Below are 19,156 nucleotides of genomic sequence, written 5' to 3'. Positions count from 1 at the left end.
TGTTCCTCCAAAAGCCGAGCCACTTGAATCAGCATTGTCAGCATATACAACAATAAGTTACTAATGGCTCACCATCAAGTCCTGTTTGTAAAAATCCTCATGTAGGAAACACAAACAAATACACCACAAAACGAAATGTTTATTGTTCCATTTGATTATTTATTGCAACACAGATATCTGCTAAAGCGATGTAAAAAATATGACTACACTACACAACATGAAATTCCTAGTTACAAATATAAAATGTAGAATCCTGAGAATGTGTACGGAATTAAGCTACACATATACTGTCCACTAATTATAATCATTTTCTTTGTTTTAACAATTGGTCTGACCTTGCGAAACATTCCATTTTACCCACGCACCATAAAAAAATAAAATAAAATCTAACCGAACTTTTCTTTTCCTTCATCGCACCGTGTACACACACAAAAAAAAAAAAAAAAAATGATAAAGCCCATAGCATTTTCAGAAGATATTAAGACAATAGTATGTCGCATTGCCGAACATTATATGGCAGACAGAAAAGTGCTCAACTGTGAGAGAAATTTGCTAGCTATCCATTTTGGGACATTATCATTTCAAAAAAACTCGGGAGGGGAAATAAAAATCAAATGTTCTCTATAAAATGCCAAAATGCGTGCCCAAAAGCCTATTCATGCTTATTAAGCCACACTAAAGCTCATGTGTCCTTTTGAACCAGCCTGCAGTTGTATTACAAATAAGCAGCATGGTTACTGTGCATTCAAAATGGAGAAGGTGGAAAAAAAAAAAATTAATAAAAAAACCTAGATGATCCGGAGTCCAATTAGTTGTTCTCCCTTGGTGCTGCAGCTTGCTAAAATACAAAACAGAGAAACAACAGTTAAGCTTCTCCATAATGCATGATTACAATAATCAAATAATGATCACATTCATTGAAAGAAAAAATCTTTAATAATAATGTATAATAAAAAAAAGTATTTTCTTTAATATAGGTTTACAAAAGTTTACCTTAAGAAAAACGGTTCTGAACGCAAAGGGTGTGGTCTAGTTTATGATGTAGTAAGTCCCTTGTACTGTCGCTATCTTATCTTCTTGTCTATTTAGTGTCACAAACTAAAGTCATAAAACTCCACATTGTTGTGGTCAAGGTATACTTTAACAACTTGTTAGTCATTCCATCGAATCGCGACCATTTGCAACCCCAGGAAAAGAAATGTACCAATGCATGATAAAAACTACCTGTAAAAAGTACACCTTTTTTAAAATTTATAATTAAAAGAATTGTCCTGCACAGTGATCTGATTGCATATTTAATCAATACAATTTAAACCATGAACACTGGAAAAATAACATCTGTTGTTCTAAAATTAGACTTTACCATGAAATGTAATTTAAATGCATTAAAAAAATATATATTTTTAAATACATATTTGTGTTATTCCCTATCTAAATTTTACTTTATTTTCTTAAAAGGGAAAGAACGTTTAAATGTTTTTATGATGATACTTTTTATATGTATATTTAATTATTTGATCATTATTAATTTTTGTCTTGGTGAATTAACTAAATAACACGTACAATTTGGGACATGAGCCATGTCTGGTCCATTTAGAATAAACTACAACTGGATTAGCATTTTTGCACAGTAACACAAAGTTGCTTACAAATGGAGTCCTCTCTCCGTATCTGCTCCAGAAGGTCATCTGAGCTTCGGTCTTGTGGCTGGTACGCTGGTCAAAGACCTGACACGTCTGGAAGGGTGGGCTGTACAGGTGCAAACTGATTGATCCCTCTGTGTGGCTCACATTTTCCACGCGGTGCAGGCCGATGCTATCTGAAAAAGACACACAGAGCAAATATTCAGTTAGTGAATACCACTGGAATGTCGTGAAATGTGATTCACGGCAGACACTTTCTCCCGGTGTTGGAAGCAACGAGTAGATCAGCCGTGACAAGACTTTTCCGATCAGGGCAGTTCATTCAAAGTCCTCTGTGGGGCATGGGCCATACCAAATGCAAAGAAAAATATTATTCAGTGACTTTTTTTTTTTTTAATAAAACATGTTATGGCTATGCATCCATTTTGTTGTGGGTGAACTGGATTCTATACCAGCTATTTTTACATTTTCCCCTGCGGTTTTATGTTTGTTTTTTTAAGAAGACCGTGGCATTCACCAAAGTACTGTGTGTTTTCTTAAGAACACTCCGCAGAAAAAACATTAGGCAAAAATCAGTTTAACGTATTAATAGGATTTAAAATAGCAGAATATCTCCATTATTAAAGAGGAAGTCAACACTTTTTTTTTTTTTTTTTGGACAAAATGTTCTATGCAGCCCCACTGGACTAAATTATGGAGGACCAAAAAATAAGAAATGTGGAAATATGTTTTTATTTTTCACTTTGATTTATTTATTTTTTATTTTGGCAGTTTTGGTCCTCCACGTTAACTCTGGTATTCTGGTTAATATTGTATTAGTAAAATATGAGTTAAGCAGCAAAATCCAGCCATTTTTAATCCATCTTGGGGAAGCCATTTTGTCATTTACTGTCGACTGAAGATGACATCAATGTTGCTCAGGCCTTAGGCAACAACCAATCACAGCTCAGCTTCAGAAAACAAGTGAGCTGTGATTGGTCGTTGCCTGAGCCCTGAGCAGCTGTGATGTCATCTTCAGTTGACAGCAAATGGCCGCCCGCTGAAAATGGTTGGATTTTGCTTCATAACTTTTATTCCACAAATGTAATATTAACCACAATGTCATGTTTAGAGTATTGAGGACACATATTCTTGTCAAGAAATGTTAAGGTTGACTTCCACTGACATTTTTTTTGTCATTTCACTAACTGACCTTAAACAGTTTGTTTGATTAAGATAGAAATGATGTTTGGTTTGATGAATATGGAAATGACATTTACTGACTCATGTGGACACACGTTGAGTGATATAGATCACATAACTGCAGGACCTAAGAGATCATTACAGGAGGAGAGCATGCAAAATATGTTTGTTTTTGCGCACATCACGATAACACCCCATGGAAGAATGCAGACACCTGCCAAAAAACTGGTTTTCTTCTTACCATTTATGTAGGCCACCGAGTTCTCCTCCAGGATCTTATGTGAACTCTCGGTCATCTCGCCGCCTTCAGCCTTGGGCCAGTCAAAGAGCGTCTCCTTCAGTTCGCCCTGCAGCATCTTCATGAAGCAGTGGGAGTCGGAGTGGTCGTGGATGCTACTGCAAGGTGGTCAAAGCACACGGGCGTGCGCAGCAGTGTTGGTAGGCGCAGTATATTCAGTAACATCACAAAACAACAAACTTAACATATTACGTGCAGCTACGTGTGGACCAACAGAACTAGCAAATATTTACATGTGCTATGCTCTAAAAAATAACCTCCAATAAGGCGGCTAGTTTGCGTTTTAACTTAAGTCAAACAAATATTAATGTTTTCGTTTCTAAAATATGGTATTATTTTTAACAAGTCCTCTGTTTTCATTTCATTATTGAGATGCCTTTGACCACATTTTCCTAAATTCACTAATAATAACAATAATAATAATAATAATTATTATTATTATTATTATGTTGACTTGACTTATGTTTCCATCCCACTTGTTTGGTAGAATTTTGTGAAGTTGTCATAGGGAACGCTCAAAAGACTGCATGTCAAAGTGTTAACGTCTCAAATTGAAGTTTATAAACTGCTTTTCATATTAATTCATGGTTTATTTTATTTTCTCTGTTTTTTTTAAGCATAAGCCTAACCTAATAATAATAATAAAGTTATGTATAATAAGACTAATATTGTTTATTGCAATACAGATTAATGTATTGTTTTATTTTTCAGATACATAGGACCTGCACCTTAAAAATAATTGCATATTAAATCACAATTGCAATATTGAGAAAAAAAACCCATTCCAATAAGATTTTTCTAAGACCTACTCTGAGGATTTAAAAAAAAAAAAAAATAATTAAATAAGAAAAAGAGCAAAAAGAAAAAGCTCCCCCATTCCCGCACTAAAAGAAAAGGAAGTTTAACCAAAAAATGATACATCAGTAGTATATAATTTATTTTTACATCATGTTTTTTTTTATATCATGTATTTTTATTTTTAATTTAATCTTTAAATAACCCCATATGGTGCCGGCACAAATTAAATCTTATGGCACATCACCAAATAAATATGTCACAAAATGTGGCTACACAGGTGTTAATTATGTACAATTTCATGGAACAGCATTTATTGTCCTGCCTTTCAATACACATCGCTGGCAAAAATTGATATTTTTAATAAATAAATTGTAATTTTTTGGACCTATTAAACAAATTTGGATAATTTCCCATGGCAAAAGGTGAAGATATGTCACATACTAAAGATTAAAAAATGTATTGTGCTGCATCCATACAGACATTTTCTCACCTTCCATGGCCTTCACCCCAACACAAGATGATCAGGTTGAACTTGCCATTACCTTCATCCACCAAGTTCCTTGTGTATCTGCAAATGAAAAGGCAATCGATGATGTGTAATAGTGAAACACCAAAGCCGAAATGGTGTATTTCCAATCAACAGCCCTCGAAAAGTCATTAGAAGTGATGTAAATTCACACAGTGGATATAAAAATTCGACACATCCCTGTTGAAATTCCAACTTTTTGTGATATAAGACCAAGATAAAACATTTAAAAACTTATTTCCCCACAATGAATTACCTGTAACCTGTGAAATACTTGGAGAGTGGAAGTAAAAAGAAGTCTATGCTCCACGGAAACCAAGGTTGAATTCTTTGGCCATAATTCCCAAAAATATTTTTGGCACCAGCACAACACTGCTCATCACCAAAAAAAAACGCCATACCTAAAAATCATTTAGTCTTTTTATTTCCACTGTTAAGCTGTAGTGCTACCACCGTATTTCACAGACTGTGAAGGGAAGGTGTCAGGCTAGCCCCCCCCTAACCTCCCCTCACATTCCGTCATTCGCCAAATATTTTGGAGGCAGCTGCGGTGGCTCCCTGGTGATCTCCACGCACCGGAGTCCAAACCTCTGCACATACACACACATGAGCGGGTGTGTGTCCTTTGCTTGCTGTTGATTGGTTAACCGCACACCGCTCAATACCTCCTCCCTCAACACGAGCAATGGAACACTGATGCAACGTACTGTAGGGCAATGTGGTCAATATAGGACAGATGACCTTGTGTGACGTCAAGTATCTCGGAATTTAAAATTCTATAATTCAAATGAGGCGTGACAAATTAGCTATGAGGAGATTTTTTTTTTTAAATTAAGTATATCAATTAGTCATCAGTTAGAAAGAAATCTGTCAGCATGTCCCACACAATTGATTAGTAAATAAAAACTCAATCCAACAAATCCCCCCCCCAAAAAACAAAAAAAAACAAACCCTCAATCCAACATAATTACATTTTTGTTTAACTAATAAAAATTTAATTGTGATAACAGGTTAACGTGAGGAAATTGCTAATTTGCAATTATATGCATTCCAAACTTCTAACGACTCATTTCGCAACAGTTTGTACACCTCTTAAAACTAGCAAAAAAATAAAAAATAAAAGCAGAATTAAAAGAAAAGTCTTAAACTTCGAATTTTGAACAAAAAATACGTGCTGACGTCACATAAAGTGCATCATTGCTCTTGAAATGAGTAATACTTCATCATAAACGATTCCTAATAATACATCAAAGGAAGAGTTTTACCTATGTGTGTCAAATATGGCGAATTGCTTCCAGTCCTGAGGGTTGCTCCGGTATGACTCCATGAGTTCCTTCACCTCCTCCACATTAACACGATCTTCCTTGAAGATTTCGTGCAGCTTTTGGATCAGTTCTTCCATACTTGAAGGCATTTTTTCTCTGTGTATGTGTGCAGCAGCAATACAGCTTGTTTGCCTGTCAGCAAATATCAAGTAAAGAAGATGCACACCTACTAACTTACCGCCGCAGCTCCGTATTTATCTCCTGGACCGTACCATCGTGGGCTGAAGGGGGACGCCCCCAAACGTGATGCCCGTATGAATTACACAGAGGGGGGTGGGTGGTCTGCGCGGTGACTAAAAACGAAAAATGATGTTTTCACTTTCAACATGACTGACCCACCTGCATTGTATACTTAGGTTTTTTGAAATTGGTCACGCTTCAACGAAACCCTAACTCCATCTGACGCATTCAAAACAAATATTGGACCGGTCCTATTCGAGTGCTTTTCTACCACGTTGTCACAAACGCAGCCTCCCCCGGTCTCTCTCATTGAACTCCTCTTTGGACAATAGCCCTGGCTTGCAGCCTGTTGGTGGCCCCCACAGCACCCCTATTAAATGCACCGTCCAAAACAAAATCAAAACAAGCGCATTTTGCTCAGCATAATCACGAGAGAACATCATTTATGGATCATTTCTCAAATAAAACCGTGCGTTTAGTAGATCGTCTTAGGGGGAATGCAAATAATTCGACCGGAAAACCAGTAAATCTAAAAAAGAAAGTGATAAACTCAGAATAAGTACCTGTTTACATTTTAATCATGAATCACTACAGACATTGAGCATGTTTTAAATAACTGCACGAATTACAACGATAGTGTTATTATCGAAAACATTTTTTTTATTACTATATATAGCCTATACTGCATACGTTTTTGTGGTGCAACCTTTCTGCCCGGAACTCTCCAATAGTGAAAGCAAAACAGTTTCAGTTTCTTTCTGACAGGCAAACTGGGAAGGCTATTAGTAAGTATAGCATTTGTTACAGGAAACCTATTGTCTCTCATAAGGCCTGTGAGTCTGATGTGATTGAGTATTAAAAACAAAAAAAACAACAAAAAAACAAAAACAAAAAAAACTTAGGTGGAAGACCTACAGTGAGCAACAATATGTGGTTACCAACATTTTGAATTTCTCTCTTTGACAAGTGGTGCAGTGTTTACTTTGGAACATAACACGCCAAATCAATGCAATATTGTCCATTCATAGCTTTGAGCCAAGTGTTATCAACCATTTAAAAAATGTATATGTGCTCTTTTTGTTTTTCCTCCTCCTTTTTCACACCCGATGTGCCACATCATCAGACATAAACTGTTTTACTCCACCTTGTGGCCGACAACATCACTCGATTTCCACCATAACGTCAAGACGAGAGATTTGCTAAAGTCGATGTACCGGTAGCTGCAATTTATTTTTCCCAAGAATAATTGGAAAAAAAATATTTCTGTGTCATTAAGTGAATACAATTGTGCATACAGGACTGATATTGTGATAAAGTCCATTATTTTCTGTAATGCAATTAAATAACCAAAAATGCAAAAAGAAAAAAAAAAAAGAAAAAATACATTCTGGATTCATTACAAATCAACTGAAATATTGCAAGCCTTTTATTGTTTTAATATTGCTGATTATGGCATTTTTTTAAGCTTGGTCTGAGGAAATATTCTAATATTTTGAGATAGGATATTTTGAGTTCTCTTAAGCTGTAAGTCATAATCAGCATTATTAAAATAATAAAAGGCTTGCAATATTTCAGTTGATTTTTAATGAATCCAAAATGTATGGCATTTTTGCTTATTTAATTGCATTACAGAAAAGAAAAGAATGGACTATCACAATATTCTAATTTTCTGAGAAAGTCCTATATAGCGGTTAATCATGGGAATGAAAAGGGTTATAGTATTATATTTATTTATATTTTATGTTAAAAAAAAGTGATGGAAAATTCATCAGTAAAAGCGGCAGTTCAGGCTATGTTTGTATTTGTTTTAGATCATTTATTATTTGAGTATGTTGCACTAATTAGTACGTTTTTAAAAATTACTTCTTGTATTTCTTTTTTTTTTAATTCCATTTGCTTGTTTATAATATTGTGCTCCTAATTTCTATAACACTTCTGTTACAAGGTACTTTCAAGGAAATTGTTGACTTAAAAAAATAAAAATAAAGAAACAAAAGAGTTCATATTATATGTAACTTACTGCCTGTTCTTGTTGTATTGTTTAGGAGGGATGGAATTAGCCCATATTTACACAGTTCATCCTCCAAAAGTAAAAGCAAAACAGCTTTCAGTTTCTTTCTGATTGACCCCAGAATTTAAATAAGTAGCATCTCTTACGGGAAATTGCACGATCCCCTCCAAGACAATGTACAGTGAGGGCAATTTGTTTGGTCTATAAGACAAGAAATCAACAGATTTCTTTTTCTGGTATTTACAAATATATATATATATATATATATATATATATATATATATATATATATATATATATATATATATATATATATATATATATATATATATATATTATACAAATATGTATTTATCTGGATGTGATATAAGACCAATATAATTTATTATTTGTTTTATTTATAATGAAATGTCACATTTTTAGTTGAGCAAGAGTACTTGAAAAGATAGACTTGAAATGGATTCAAATGATAAGATTACACTTTGAAAACAGTTGGGTCAAACATAACCCAAGATGGTCAAAAGTGACTGACACACAACCCATTATGGTCAAAAAGTGACCGGCACACTTTTTTTGGGTTATTCATTTAACCCAATCCCCTTGAACAGGTCAAATACATGTAGGCTGTAGAGTTGAAGTCTGAAGATGGATATGGCCAGTCTAAAACCTCCCACTTGTTTCTTTATCTTGCTGCATGACGGATGGCCTCACAATCAGTTGTGTTGCCTGTTTCTTTTAACTGGCAGAAAAAAATATTTTGTAGACTTCTGAGTTGATTTGCTACTTCCATTGGAATGTGTTACATCAGTGAACTGAAGATTAGTTGAAAGATAAGAATGAAATTCACTTCCATTATGTATCCACTAGTTTCCATTCATACAACAAAGTCAAAACTTCCAGCAAGTATATCTACTTTGTTCAATTAAAAAGGTTCATAATTTACACTGAGTCCATTTGGGAGTAAGTAAAGACAAGAGACTCATTAATTCCTGTCATTCATGTTTTGCGACATTTTTGTGTGATTTTTCAAATGAAAATACCTGCTTTTGCCTATTAAAGTTGGTAAACAATGTTCTAATGTGTGTACCACATACATAAATAAAATAGTACCTAGAAATTAAAGCTGAAATATTAATATAATTTCATATTCACCATTTGAGGTCAAACCCAAATGTTTTGTTTTGACTCATGTAGTATGTCTACTCATATGTCATCAAACGACCTTCACAGGAGGTTAACTCTAAAGTTATATACTATTTTTTCCCCTTTTCACCTACGCAGTGACATATCATCAAATATTAGGTGTACTTGTGCTCCACCTTGTGGCTAACTGCGTCATTCAGCTTTACATTACCACTAATTAGTAAGTGGTATGCAGGCTCTCTCTAGTGGTACGGGATTGAATCACTGCCCAAGTACAGTTCATTAAACTTTTCAGTCCAGTATATTTGCACTTAATATTTGACAAATGTTTGTTTTTAGACTTTATTTGGGTACAACGCACTTTGTTTTTCGTGCCCATCTATTATTACTTTATTAATAAATTAATAAGTAAAAAAAAAAAAATATATATATTTATTGTTGTTGTCGTTGTTTTAGGTTAGACTTCTTTCCAATCCATTTTGAACATGGACATGAGGAGTATGGTGTTCAACTGGCCATTTTGAAATTGTTGGCATGTTAAAATAAACGTTAAAATACAATCGAATCACATTAAAACAATGTAAATAGGGTACAGTATGTTACTTTGGTTGTGAATGGGGCATCGCCACTGAGCGCTCAAGTGTGCCACACACAGCATGGCGTTGACTTAGACGTACATGTCAGAGGTCAAGACGGTGTTTATTTATATGCCTGTGTGATTACGATATTTTGCTCTTCTCCCGCGACTTGCGCAGCCTCATCGTGCTTTTTATATTATCCATTGGAAGTCAAAATAGTTTAATAATGTTTGAAAATAATGTATTTTTAAAAGCACAACCTAATGTTTAAATAAGAAGCTAGTGTGGCCGACACTACGTGTGCCTGGCACCTGTTTCACCCTTCTCATTTGCCGTAGTAGGCAGGTAGCGGAGGGGGCGGAGGGGGAGCGGTTTCCTTGACGTGGACGGTCATTTCCGCAAAGAGACGATGGAGCAGTAGCGGCGTGGCGTGCCGAGTCCAAGCCATCCCCGTATTAAACTTAAATCGAGACGGGATTTGGCCGTCAATCCCTCGGTCGCGTTTGGGTTCACGGGAGTCACACACGGACTGATCCCTTTCTGCTCCCGCCCCGCCCCGCCCGCCGCCTCCTCCTCCTCCCCCCCAGCTCAGCAACAATCATGATAAAAGCAATTTTAATATTCAATAATCACGGCAAGCCGAGGCTGTCCAAATTCTACGAGCATTATGTGAGTAAGCGTTTACATTTTTAGTGGAATGATTTTACATCTGTTTACATTATACTGTACTTGTCGGTTGGATGCTTGGCCATTTGCATTTCTCGTTGTGGGGCATCCGTGCTAAGGGGGGTATTTTAGTGCCAACCGGTTCGAAATATGAATTACTGTGCGTGTGCAAGCTGAACCGACATGCGTGTGAGTGTGCGCGTGCTTACTGGTCAGTTGACTGTTTGTGTCACATGATCTGAATGACGCCCTTGTGAAAAACTCGTGCCTTCAGCATGCAATGCAAACCTCCAACCCCCCTCTTTTTTTTGTTTTTTTTGTTTGTTTTTGTTTTAAATGACATTGAGGAGGCAGGAAAGGCACAGACATGGTGCAGAAGCTTGATAAAACTATTAGATATTTTTACTTGTTGAGGTTATAGATTTGGCTGAACCGTTTTCTATCTATCTATCTATCTATCTATCTATCTATCTATCTATCTATCTATCTATCTATCTATCTATCTATCTATCTATCTATCTCTAAAAAGTGAAGCGTGGAGAGTCTCTGCCGCAACAAAAATTGCACTCTGGCGCGTTCAACGCGACTTCCAGTGGGCCACAGCCAAGCTGTACCAATATAGTATACAGTATATAAGTATATGTTTTGTTTTTCCCCAATTATTCTTATAACTTCATATGTTTCTGTGGGTGAAAAAGGGAAGCATAGAGATACTCTGTTAGTTTCCTAAATTCACGAGGGCAGTCAATGAATGGAGCCAGCAACTTCTGCAATATTTGTACTTTGTCCTTTTTATTTCTCTTTATTTTTCTCTCTCCATGCCTATGGGCATCACATGAAGTCTATTTGTGTGTTCTTTTATTCTTGGTTCCTATCAATAATGCAGTGCAACTAGAGGCGGAGCGTTGCTTAGAAACGTCATGCAATATATCGAGACAAGCATGGCTGCTCTGGCCAAGTTAAACCTAGTCAAGGTTGCCCTTGCTACATGGCTCGAAGGCCATACTGATGTTTTCTTTATTGGGCTAACCTTAATTCTTTTGGCTAGGGAAAAATCGGGGGGGAAAGTATGTTGGAAAAAAAATGCATATTAAATGTCAGTCACAATATTGAGGGGGAAAATTGCAATAAAATTATTTTCTCAAAATCATTCATCCCTAGCAACAATACATTTAAGTTCAGCCGGGACTCTTGATGTGCCTTAGTTGCATGCTTCAAGTTTTATGACCCAGTAGACGCCGTCTTATATTTAGAGCCTTACATCATTACTGTGAACCTGGCCCAAACCTCTCACTTCTGTTAGGAATCCTCAAGTGAAGATAACAGAGCTTTCATCTCCGGCGCAGATTCTACAGCTAGCTGAAATCCTGGCCTGTGTGGCCCCGGGGCGAGCGTGTTTGATTTAATATGACAAAAGCAAACAGCAGTGGAGGACTCGGGCTTTGTCGCTCAGTTTGTTTTAAATGACATGATCAGGAAGACAAATAAAATTGTGTGCATGTAGTAATAAAAAGTACTTCCGTGGGAGCAGACACGTAATGTGATAGTCACTTTTTGCTTCTCCATTGCTCATGCAGAGTGAAGACACGGAGCAACAAATTATCAGGGAAACCTTCCACTTGGTGTCCAAAAGAGATGAAAACGTCTGCAATTTTCTGGAAGGTGGAATGTGAGTAGCATGCAGATCCCACAGTGGCTAACATATAGAAGATTATTTGGTGTCAACTGACAGTCGGCAATGTTTACCATGTGTCAGGTTGATTGGCGGATCCGACTACAAGCTGATCTACAGACACTACGCCACGTTGTACTTTGTGTTCTGTGTGGACTCCTCAGAGAGTGAACTAGGAATTTTAGACTTAATACAGGTAAAAAAAAAAAAAAGTATATTTGCTCTATTTGTTTTGTTGTGTTGCTACCAGTTGCATTTCCTTTTCCCTTTCAGGTATTTGTGGAAACGTTGGACAAATGCTTTGAGAATGTCTGTGAGCTTGACCTCATTTTCCATGTAGACAAGGTAGGAAATGTCACAAATTTGTTGGGCAACAATTTAGGAACTATCACATTACTTCTCTGTGCAATGACGTAATAATCAATTAATTGACTCGGCATCTGGTTGTTTGTTGACTTGATAGTGTCAAAGTTGATTCATTTACATGGCTGCAACCAGTAGAGGCGCTGTTAAATTAGTTTATTGCAGCAGAGGCCAGGGACCAAGAAAATATGGTATTTACTTTTTGTTTGCAGAGGGGTATTTACTTGTGGTGAGGTGTTTATTAACCGTAACTGGGCAATTAACGGGGACACAGTACTCATTACAGCGTTGTTGCTAATTGAGGAAATATTGTAGTTTCCTTATGTTAAAGGGGGGTGTTTACTTGAGACGCACTGTTTATTTACTTGCATTTAGTGATTAATTGGGGCATAGTATTTGTTGTAGCCAGGCTAGTAATTGAGGAAATCAAATTGTTTATATTTTTTTAACTGGGGAGGTTACTTGAGGTGAGACATTTATTTAGATGCACCTGGCAATAAACTAGCACACCTGACCACCATTATTCCAACAAAACACATAAATTTAGGGAGGTTCGTAGTTTCATTTTGTTTGAAAATGTATTTACATGAGGTGAGGTGTTTAAATATTTGCAACTGGTGATTAATTGGGGAACAGTGTTTATTTTACCTGGGGTCACTGATATAGAGAATATATAGTAGTTTTATTTTGTTTCAAAAGTGTTTAATTGAGCTGAGGACTTTATTTGCCTGCTACTGGAAATTAATTGGGGTGTGGTTTCTATTACAGTGGAGGCTTCTAATTGAGTAAATGTGGTAGTTTGATTTTGCTTAGTTGAGTTGAGGTGTTTATTTATTTGTACTTGATGTATGATATGTTGTTGGGGCACAGCATTTATTTCTGTGGGGACCATTATTTGAGGAAATCCAGTATTTTCCTTTTATTTGTAAAGGGAGTGTTTATTGTTTACTTGAGGTAAGGAGCTAATTTACTGCCTCTGACAATTAATTGGGGTGCACTCTTTCTCACGTCGAACGCCATTAGTTTAGTGATGTTTGATACCACTTTTTTTCAAACTAAAAATAGTATGCCCATTCACTCTTGAGTACTCACCAGTAGCAGTACATAAAATGTTCAATTTTCACACATTGACAGATAATTGTGAGTAATTCCTTCTGGCACGGATGATCAGTCGCCAATGTTTTAAACCGCCACAGTATTGCGCTAACTACGGACGAGGACTGAGTCGTTCTTTTTTTTTTTTTTCTGGAATTATCAGTGGCCAGTACCAGCAGCCTTCATAAGTACGCAAAACCTTGAAATAAGGTCGGTTTCGCAGAGAGAAATACACATTTGCATTTGGTTCATTTTATGGACATTGCATAGTTTCATTTAGTTTGAAATGAATATTTATCGAGGCATGGCATCTACCGAGAAATGCTTTACAGGACTGCCTCCCATTCAGGTTCACAACATTCTGGCAGAGATGGTGATGGGCGGGATGGTGCTGGAGACCAACATGAACGAGATCATCACCCAGGTGGACGCCCAGAACAAGATGGAGAAGTCTGAGGTAAGCGCCCGCCCATCCGTCCGTCCGTCCGTCCGTCTCGCTCTTCTACGAGGGATGGTACAGAGTATGCAGGCATGCGTGTATGCTGCACCCTGCATGCGACTCTCCAGTGACCTTGTGATGCTCCCGACATGATCCTGGGTGTTTGCGCTATCTCTCTTTCTCGTTGGTTTTTCTCGCTGCCGCACTGCTTTGAACACAGATCAACACTCTGCCATTCATACGGACATAACTGTTCCATCTTTCCAGATGATCATTGAGTCTCTAAATCATCCACTTTTTTTTATATTTTATTTTTTTATGAGGAGTGCACACAAATGAAATAGCAAGAAAGTCTCCGTGTGGGTTCTCTCTTTTTTTTTTTATCCTCCCTTAATGTGTTTTTTATGTAGATATCTGCTGCTTCACTTTTGGTATTTTATTGCTGCCTCTGCTAATATCTACGACGGAGCATTAGGCTCACACTGAAAAGGGGGAAAAAAAATGACACAGAGCCATAGAACCAAGCAAGTTGTAATCTCACCAGAAGTTGGCATAACATCAACAAAAATTGAATATTTTTAGGATGAAATGTTCTATATTTATTTGTACATTGATAGTCATAATATTACCATTATTTTTTTTAGATTAAAATGTATGTTTTCAGGAAAAGTTGTATATTTTTTAGATTAAAATGATAATGCAAAAATAAAATAGTATAATTTTTAGAAAAAAACACATTTGAGATAAAAAGTAAGCAATTATTAAGATTTAAGTTGTAACAAAAATAATCTTATGTAATTTTGAGATTTTACAATATAAATATAAGACTAAAGTAGAAATATGAGAAGAAACAAAAAGTTTTATGCTTGAGAAAAACACATTTTCATAGATTAAAAACTCGTATATTTTCAAAATTGAAGTCATAATATTACAAAACTAATTCTGTATATTTTTTTTATATAAGATTATTATTATTATTTTTTAGAAAAACATAATATTGAAATTAGTTATGAATGAAATTATGAAAAGTTGAATATTTATGAGAATACTTTTTAGATAAAAGTTCTTGGTAATGTATAGATGTATGTTTTTTTAGATAAGTTGTACATTTTCATTGATATTAAAGTTGAAATATGAGAATAAAGTTTTATACTTCAAGATTTTTTTTTCAAGAGAAACAAAACAATTTTTTTTTTTTAAGAATTTCTTTTTTCGACCATTAAATTCCATGTTTTGTGAACAAAAGTGAAGGTAACCCAAAAATTACAATTAAAAAGTTTTTATCACGAAAATATCCTAATTTCTCCTTGTACAATTATGACATTTTAAATTCTACAGGTTCTTTTTTTTTTTTTTTTTTTTTTCCTTTGCTGTGTGACCCTCATCAATTGCAAATGAGAATTACGGTCAGACCAACAGCCAGAGACAATTTCTTGGAGTCATTTCCTTGTTTCCTCTTGCAAAGCGAAACGCTGACAGGACATAATAACATCAAGTGACGCATTGCCGAGTTGCCGGCTTCTCTTAATTGGCTGACATCTGCTGTGTACTCCAATTTACTAGTGATAATAGAATTGACATTCTTTTAACCCGAGCTGCAGTTTGTGTTTTTTAACTCGACAGATTCTTTTTATTTTTTTTCTTTTCATTTTTTTTCTTGATTGCTGTTCCGTAAGCAGTTTCATCAGAGCTGCTCTCGTCTCTCCCATCTGGGACCTACCCTAGACCACAATGTGTCTCTCACTCGCACGCTAATTTCAAACGGCAGCGCCCGTTTCTAGGCAGGTATCAAGAGAGTAAGGAATGAGCTGTTCCATGAGCCCGACATAGACTAATGACTTTACACAGGCCCTCCATAAGATGGGGTGTCTTTCAGCAGGTTGTTTTGGATCATACCTGGTGGTCTACGATAGATCCTCTCACTTTTTTTCCCCCCTGTGCAGATAAACTGTAATTACCTTAACCTGCTTTAACATTCCTCATTCCTCTTTCCTACCTGACCCTGTCTAGTTCTTTCCATTCTTCTCTCTCTCTTTACAGACGTTTATCTTTCAGTCTACCAGGCAGGACAGGTAGACGCAGGTACTGCTAAAATCTACAACCAAGTACTGTAACCCAAATTGGTTTACTCTCCCCTATCCGCCTCCTCCTCCTCTTCCTCCTTGAGTCTCTCCATTTAAAAAAAAAAAAAAAAAAAGATATGTCAATAACTTCACGAACATACACCACGAATCTTTCATGACAGACCCAAAAATGTCTATTTGAGAGCTGAAATGAAGTGAAATCTCTGCTTCCATGATTAGTCTACATGGACTAATAATTAATTTCACATTTGAAGAAAGGAGATAACTCAAAATATAATACACGTCAACAATTGCAAACACAAGGTATTGATGTTAGATAATTTAATATAGCCTACCACTGCTAGTTAAAATGTATTGTAACGCCCATACATTGGTAAAATATAGGCACAGCCAACTGTGAACTTATAAAAATCAAGTAAAAAAAAAGAAAGAAAAGAAAAATAAATCATACACAAACTGCTTCAGCCAAATAATTATGTAGTTGGCATCCAGCTGCTAGTGCTAACTAGCTAATGGGTTAGCCAGTTGACAGCCAACTGCTAACGGGCTAGCCAGCCAGCTCCTAGCGGGTTAGCCAGCTGCTAACCTGAACTCGCAACAGCCGTTCTTATTTGTCGGCTCCTGTATCAGTCAAAGAATTCCACATAATCATGATTGTGTTATTCTACAACTTCATCCCCTGCTCGAAAGGATTTGCTCATGCATGACCAGGGGTCCATGAAAAGTCAGCCGAGTGGAGGAATGTATGTAACATTCCTGACATTTCACATTCCAAGCAATGAATGTACAGCTTTGTTTACTAGTGAGCGGTCACTTTTGGGTCTGTCTTGCGTAAAAGATTCACACGGGGAGGATCTCTAACCATAGTGATTCTCAAATTTGGATAATGATGAAGTCATTGTTGTATTAAAAAAACAAAACAAAACAAAACTCTAAATCAGTGATTCTGAACCACTGTGCCGTAGGACATTGGTGTGTCATGAGAGGCTGTCAGGTCTGCCGCAAAAAAATATTTGCTATAAATATTATCATCCGTCTACGGCAGCAATAATATTTAGTAATAATAATATTTCTATGCGGCCCCAATAGTGTGAACTCGGTATTGTGATTTTTATTGCCTTTGTAGAATATGAAGTAAGCAACAAAATCTCTTTGGCGCACAACTTGGGAAACACTTCTCTAAACTGTTCCAATTGAGACTCACTGTGTTAGAGTGACTTGCCTCCCCTGTCCACAGAGATCTTTCAGTCTAGTTGAGTGCTAGCATTACAACGCCCCCACCCATGTCATCAGTACCTAACTGTTAAATACTGCAGTCTTTTTGTTTCCTACATTCACAAAAAACGCAGTTAACCGGACAAATAAGCGCTTTATAACATCCAATGTAGTACTGTCTTATGTTTCCCCCTCTCCTTTTCATTCAAAACATACTGTACTTTTTCAGTCTTCATTTCCAAATCCATATCCCAATTCTCTCTTTGGGCCCCTCGAGAGACCGGTGGGTTCATTCTGAGCAAAGCTTGCCCAACGCCCCTCTCCAGTTCATCCAAAATAGTGAATGACCTCACAGTGGATTCAGAATTGGCTCTGGTTGTGACGTACCAACGTAGCACCGCATACTGCATGTGCATCTGACGCTATGACGGCATCTGAATGTACATAACGCACACGTGTCATGGTAGTCGTCGGTGCTTTGGCATCGTGTCAACAGTCTCGTCGAGTAACGTGTAGTGGTTATGTTTGTCCCTCGTGTCCACCGTTGAATGTGGTTGTTTGATGATGTGCCGTGTAATCTTAATATTGTATGTTTGTGCGTGCGTGTGTGTGTGTGCACAGGCTGGTATTGCAGGAGCGCCCGCTCGTGCCGTATCAGCGGTAAAGAACATGAACCTGCCGGAAATGCCCAGAAACATCAACATTGGCGACATCAGCATCAAAGTGCCAAATTTGCCGTCCTTCAAATAGCGGCACGCAGACGACCCGCTGCCTGGAGATGTCGCCCAATGTTCCAACGTGATGCAATCTGTTTACCAAAACCTCGTACTAACTCGTTTTATCCAATCATGGAAGTACTGTGTGATTTTTTTTTTTTATTTTTTTTTTAAGCTTGGTCTGCTTTGTTTTTCTTAGAAAATAAAAAGTTTTATGCGTTTTGTGTTATGTTGCAAAAAAAAAAAAAAAAAAGGTTTTATGCATTTTGTTGTTCTGTTGTGAAATCAGAATACAGTATTTATTTGTTCACGGTACATTCCTAATCCCCTCGTGACGTTCAGCTGCTAAAGCCATCTCAATCCAACTGTAGTCATTTGACCAACTCGAGTGTTTACTTTCTGAAAAGAAATGAAGATTGATTTAAGTGCAAGTTTCTCATTCCAGAAAAACAAAATCAAATGGGAACAATACAGTGTTGGAAAATTCATACTTTGCAGTGCGTGTGAAACCAAATGAAACAATGAAGAATATGATATTGCTGATATGCTGTTTTACAGATTATTGATCATATCCTGAATTTATATTTTGTATCTGTTGAAATTAGTTTTCTTTTAATTTTATTCTGCGCATGAATTTTGCCCGCCTCTCCTTTTACTATATAATAAATTGTTGAAACTGACTGTTTTCTTTGTGTAGCATTTATTACAATACAGGAGAAGACTGGGATTGATTTACACAACATTCCAAGTTATAGAGCAGTACTATTATCTCTCAGTCCACTAAAAGTAACAAGAATACTTCATCAAGCATCTTTTATTATTTATTAATAAGCTGTAACAAGGGTATCCAAATTTTCAGTGCAAGAACAATAACAGTGAAATTTAATCAGGTATGTGAAAATAACTTAAAATGCATGAACAAAACACAAAAAAAATACTATAGCCTACCAAACAAATACTTAATTGAGATTGATGTAAATAAATGCACAATAAATCAAGATAACAAGTTAATTAAAATCAAATTTAGGTAAATTTCTGTAAACACTGTGAATGTGTTAATGTATCCACCGTGATGTGCCTTTGAGTGTCCAAAAGTTCTGTATATAATATGTTTGAAAACAAACTCAACTCATACGTCAATGCAGTAACGCTGTCCGCTATATTTGTTCATTTGCGCTTTCCGTAGTCACTGTGAAGAGAGTCATTTTGCGCAATTTTACGC

The 19,156-nt window shown here is 36.4% G+C and overlaps 2 protein-coding genes across 4 annotated transcripts; one reads left to right on the top strand and one right to left on the bottom strand.

The window, feature by feature from the left end:
• Positions 1-138: 138 nt before the first annotated feature.
• Positions 139-5,950, bottom strand: cdo1 (cysteine dioxygenase, type I). The gene is made up of 5 exons (XM_077521391.1): positions 5,713-5,950; positions 4,412-4,489; positions 3,067-3,221; positions 1,650-1,819; positions 139-838 (listed from the first exon to the last, which is right to left on the bottom strand). Exons 1-5 carry the CDS (start codon positions 5,859-5,861, stop codon positions 809-811), a joined length of 582 nt encoding a protein of 193 aa, XP_077377517.1. The 5' UTR covers positions 5,862-5,950; the 3' UTR covers positions 139-808.
• On the top strand, positions 3,078-18,614 carry ap3s1 (adaptor related protein complex 3 subunit sigma 1). Of its 3 annotated transcripts, XM_077521390.1 has the most exons (7): positions 10,014-10,353; positions 11,928-12,019; positions 12,107-12,218; positions 12,296-12,367; positions 13,830-13,937; positions 15,960-16,001; positions 17,840-18,614. In XM_077521390.1, the coding sequence occupies exons 1-6, from the start codon at positions 10,285-10,287 to the stop codon at positions 15,993-15,995; spliced, it is 489 nt and encodes a 162-aa protein (XP_077377516.1). In that variant the 5' UTR covers positions 10,014-10,284; the 3' UTR covers positions 15,996-16,001; positions 17,840-18,614. The 3 variants fall into 3 exon arrangements, with proteins under 3 accessions (XP_077377514.1, XP_077377516.1, XP_077377515.1); XM_077521388.1 differs by lacking the exons at positions 10,014-10,353; positions 15,960-16,001 and adding an exon at positions 3,078-3,263; XM_077521389.1 differs by lacking the exon at positions 15,960-16,001 and having other exon boundaries at positions 10,016-10,353.
• The last annotated feature ends 542 nt before the right edge of the window (positions 18,615-19,156 follow it).

The sequence above is a fragment of the Festucalex cinctus genome, chromosome 5 (genome assembly GCF_051991245.1).
Source record: "Festucalex cinctus isolate MCC-2025b chromosome 5, RoL_Fcin_1.0, whole genome shotgun sequence".
NCBI classification, from domain to species: Eukaryota; Metazoa; Chordata; class Actinopteri; order Syngnathiformes; family Syngnathidae; genus Festucalex; species Festucalex cinctus.
The sequence above is the reverse complement of the archived record's forward strand: the minus strand, read 5'-3'. Positions and strand labels throughout refer to the sequence as shown.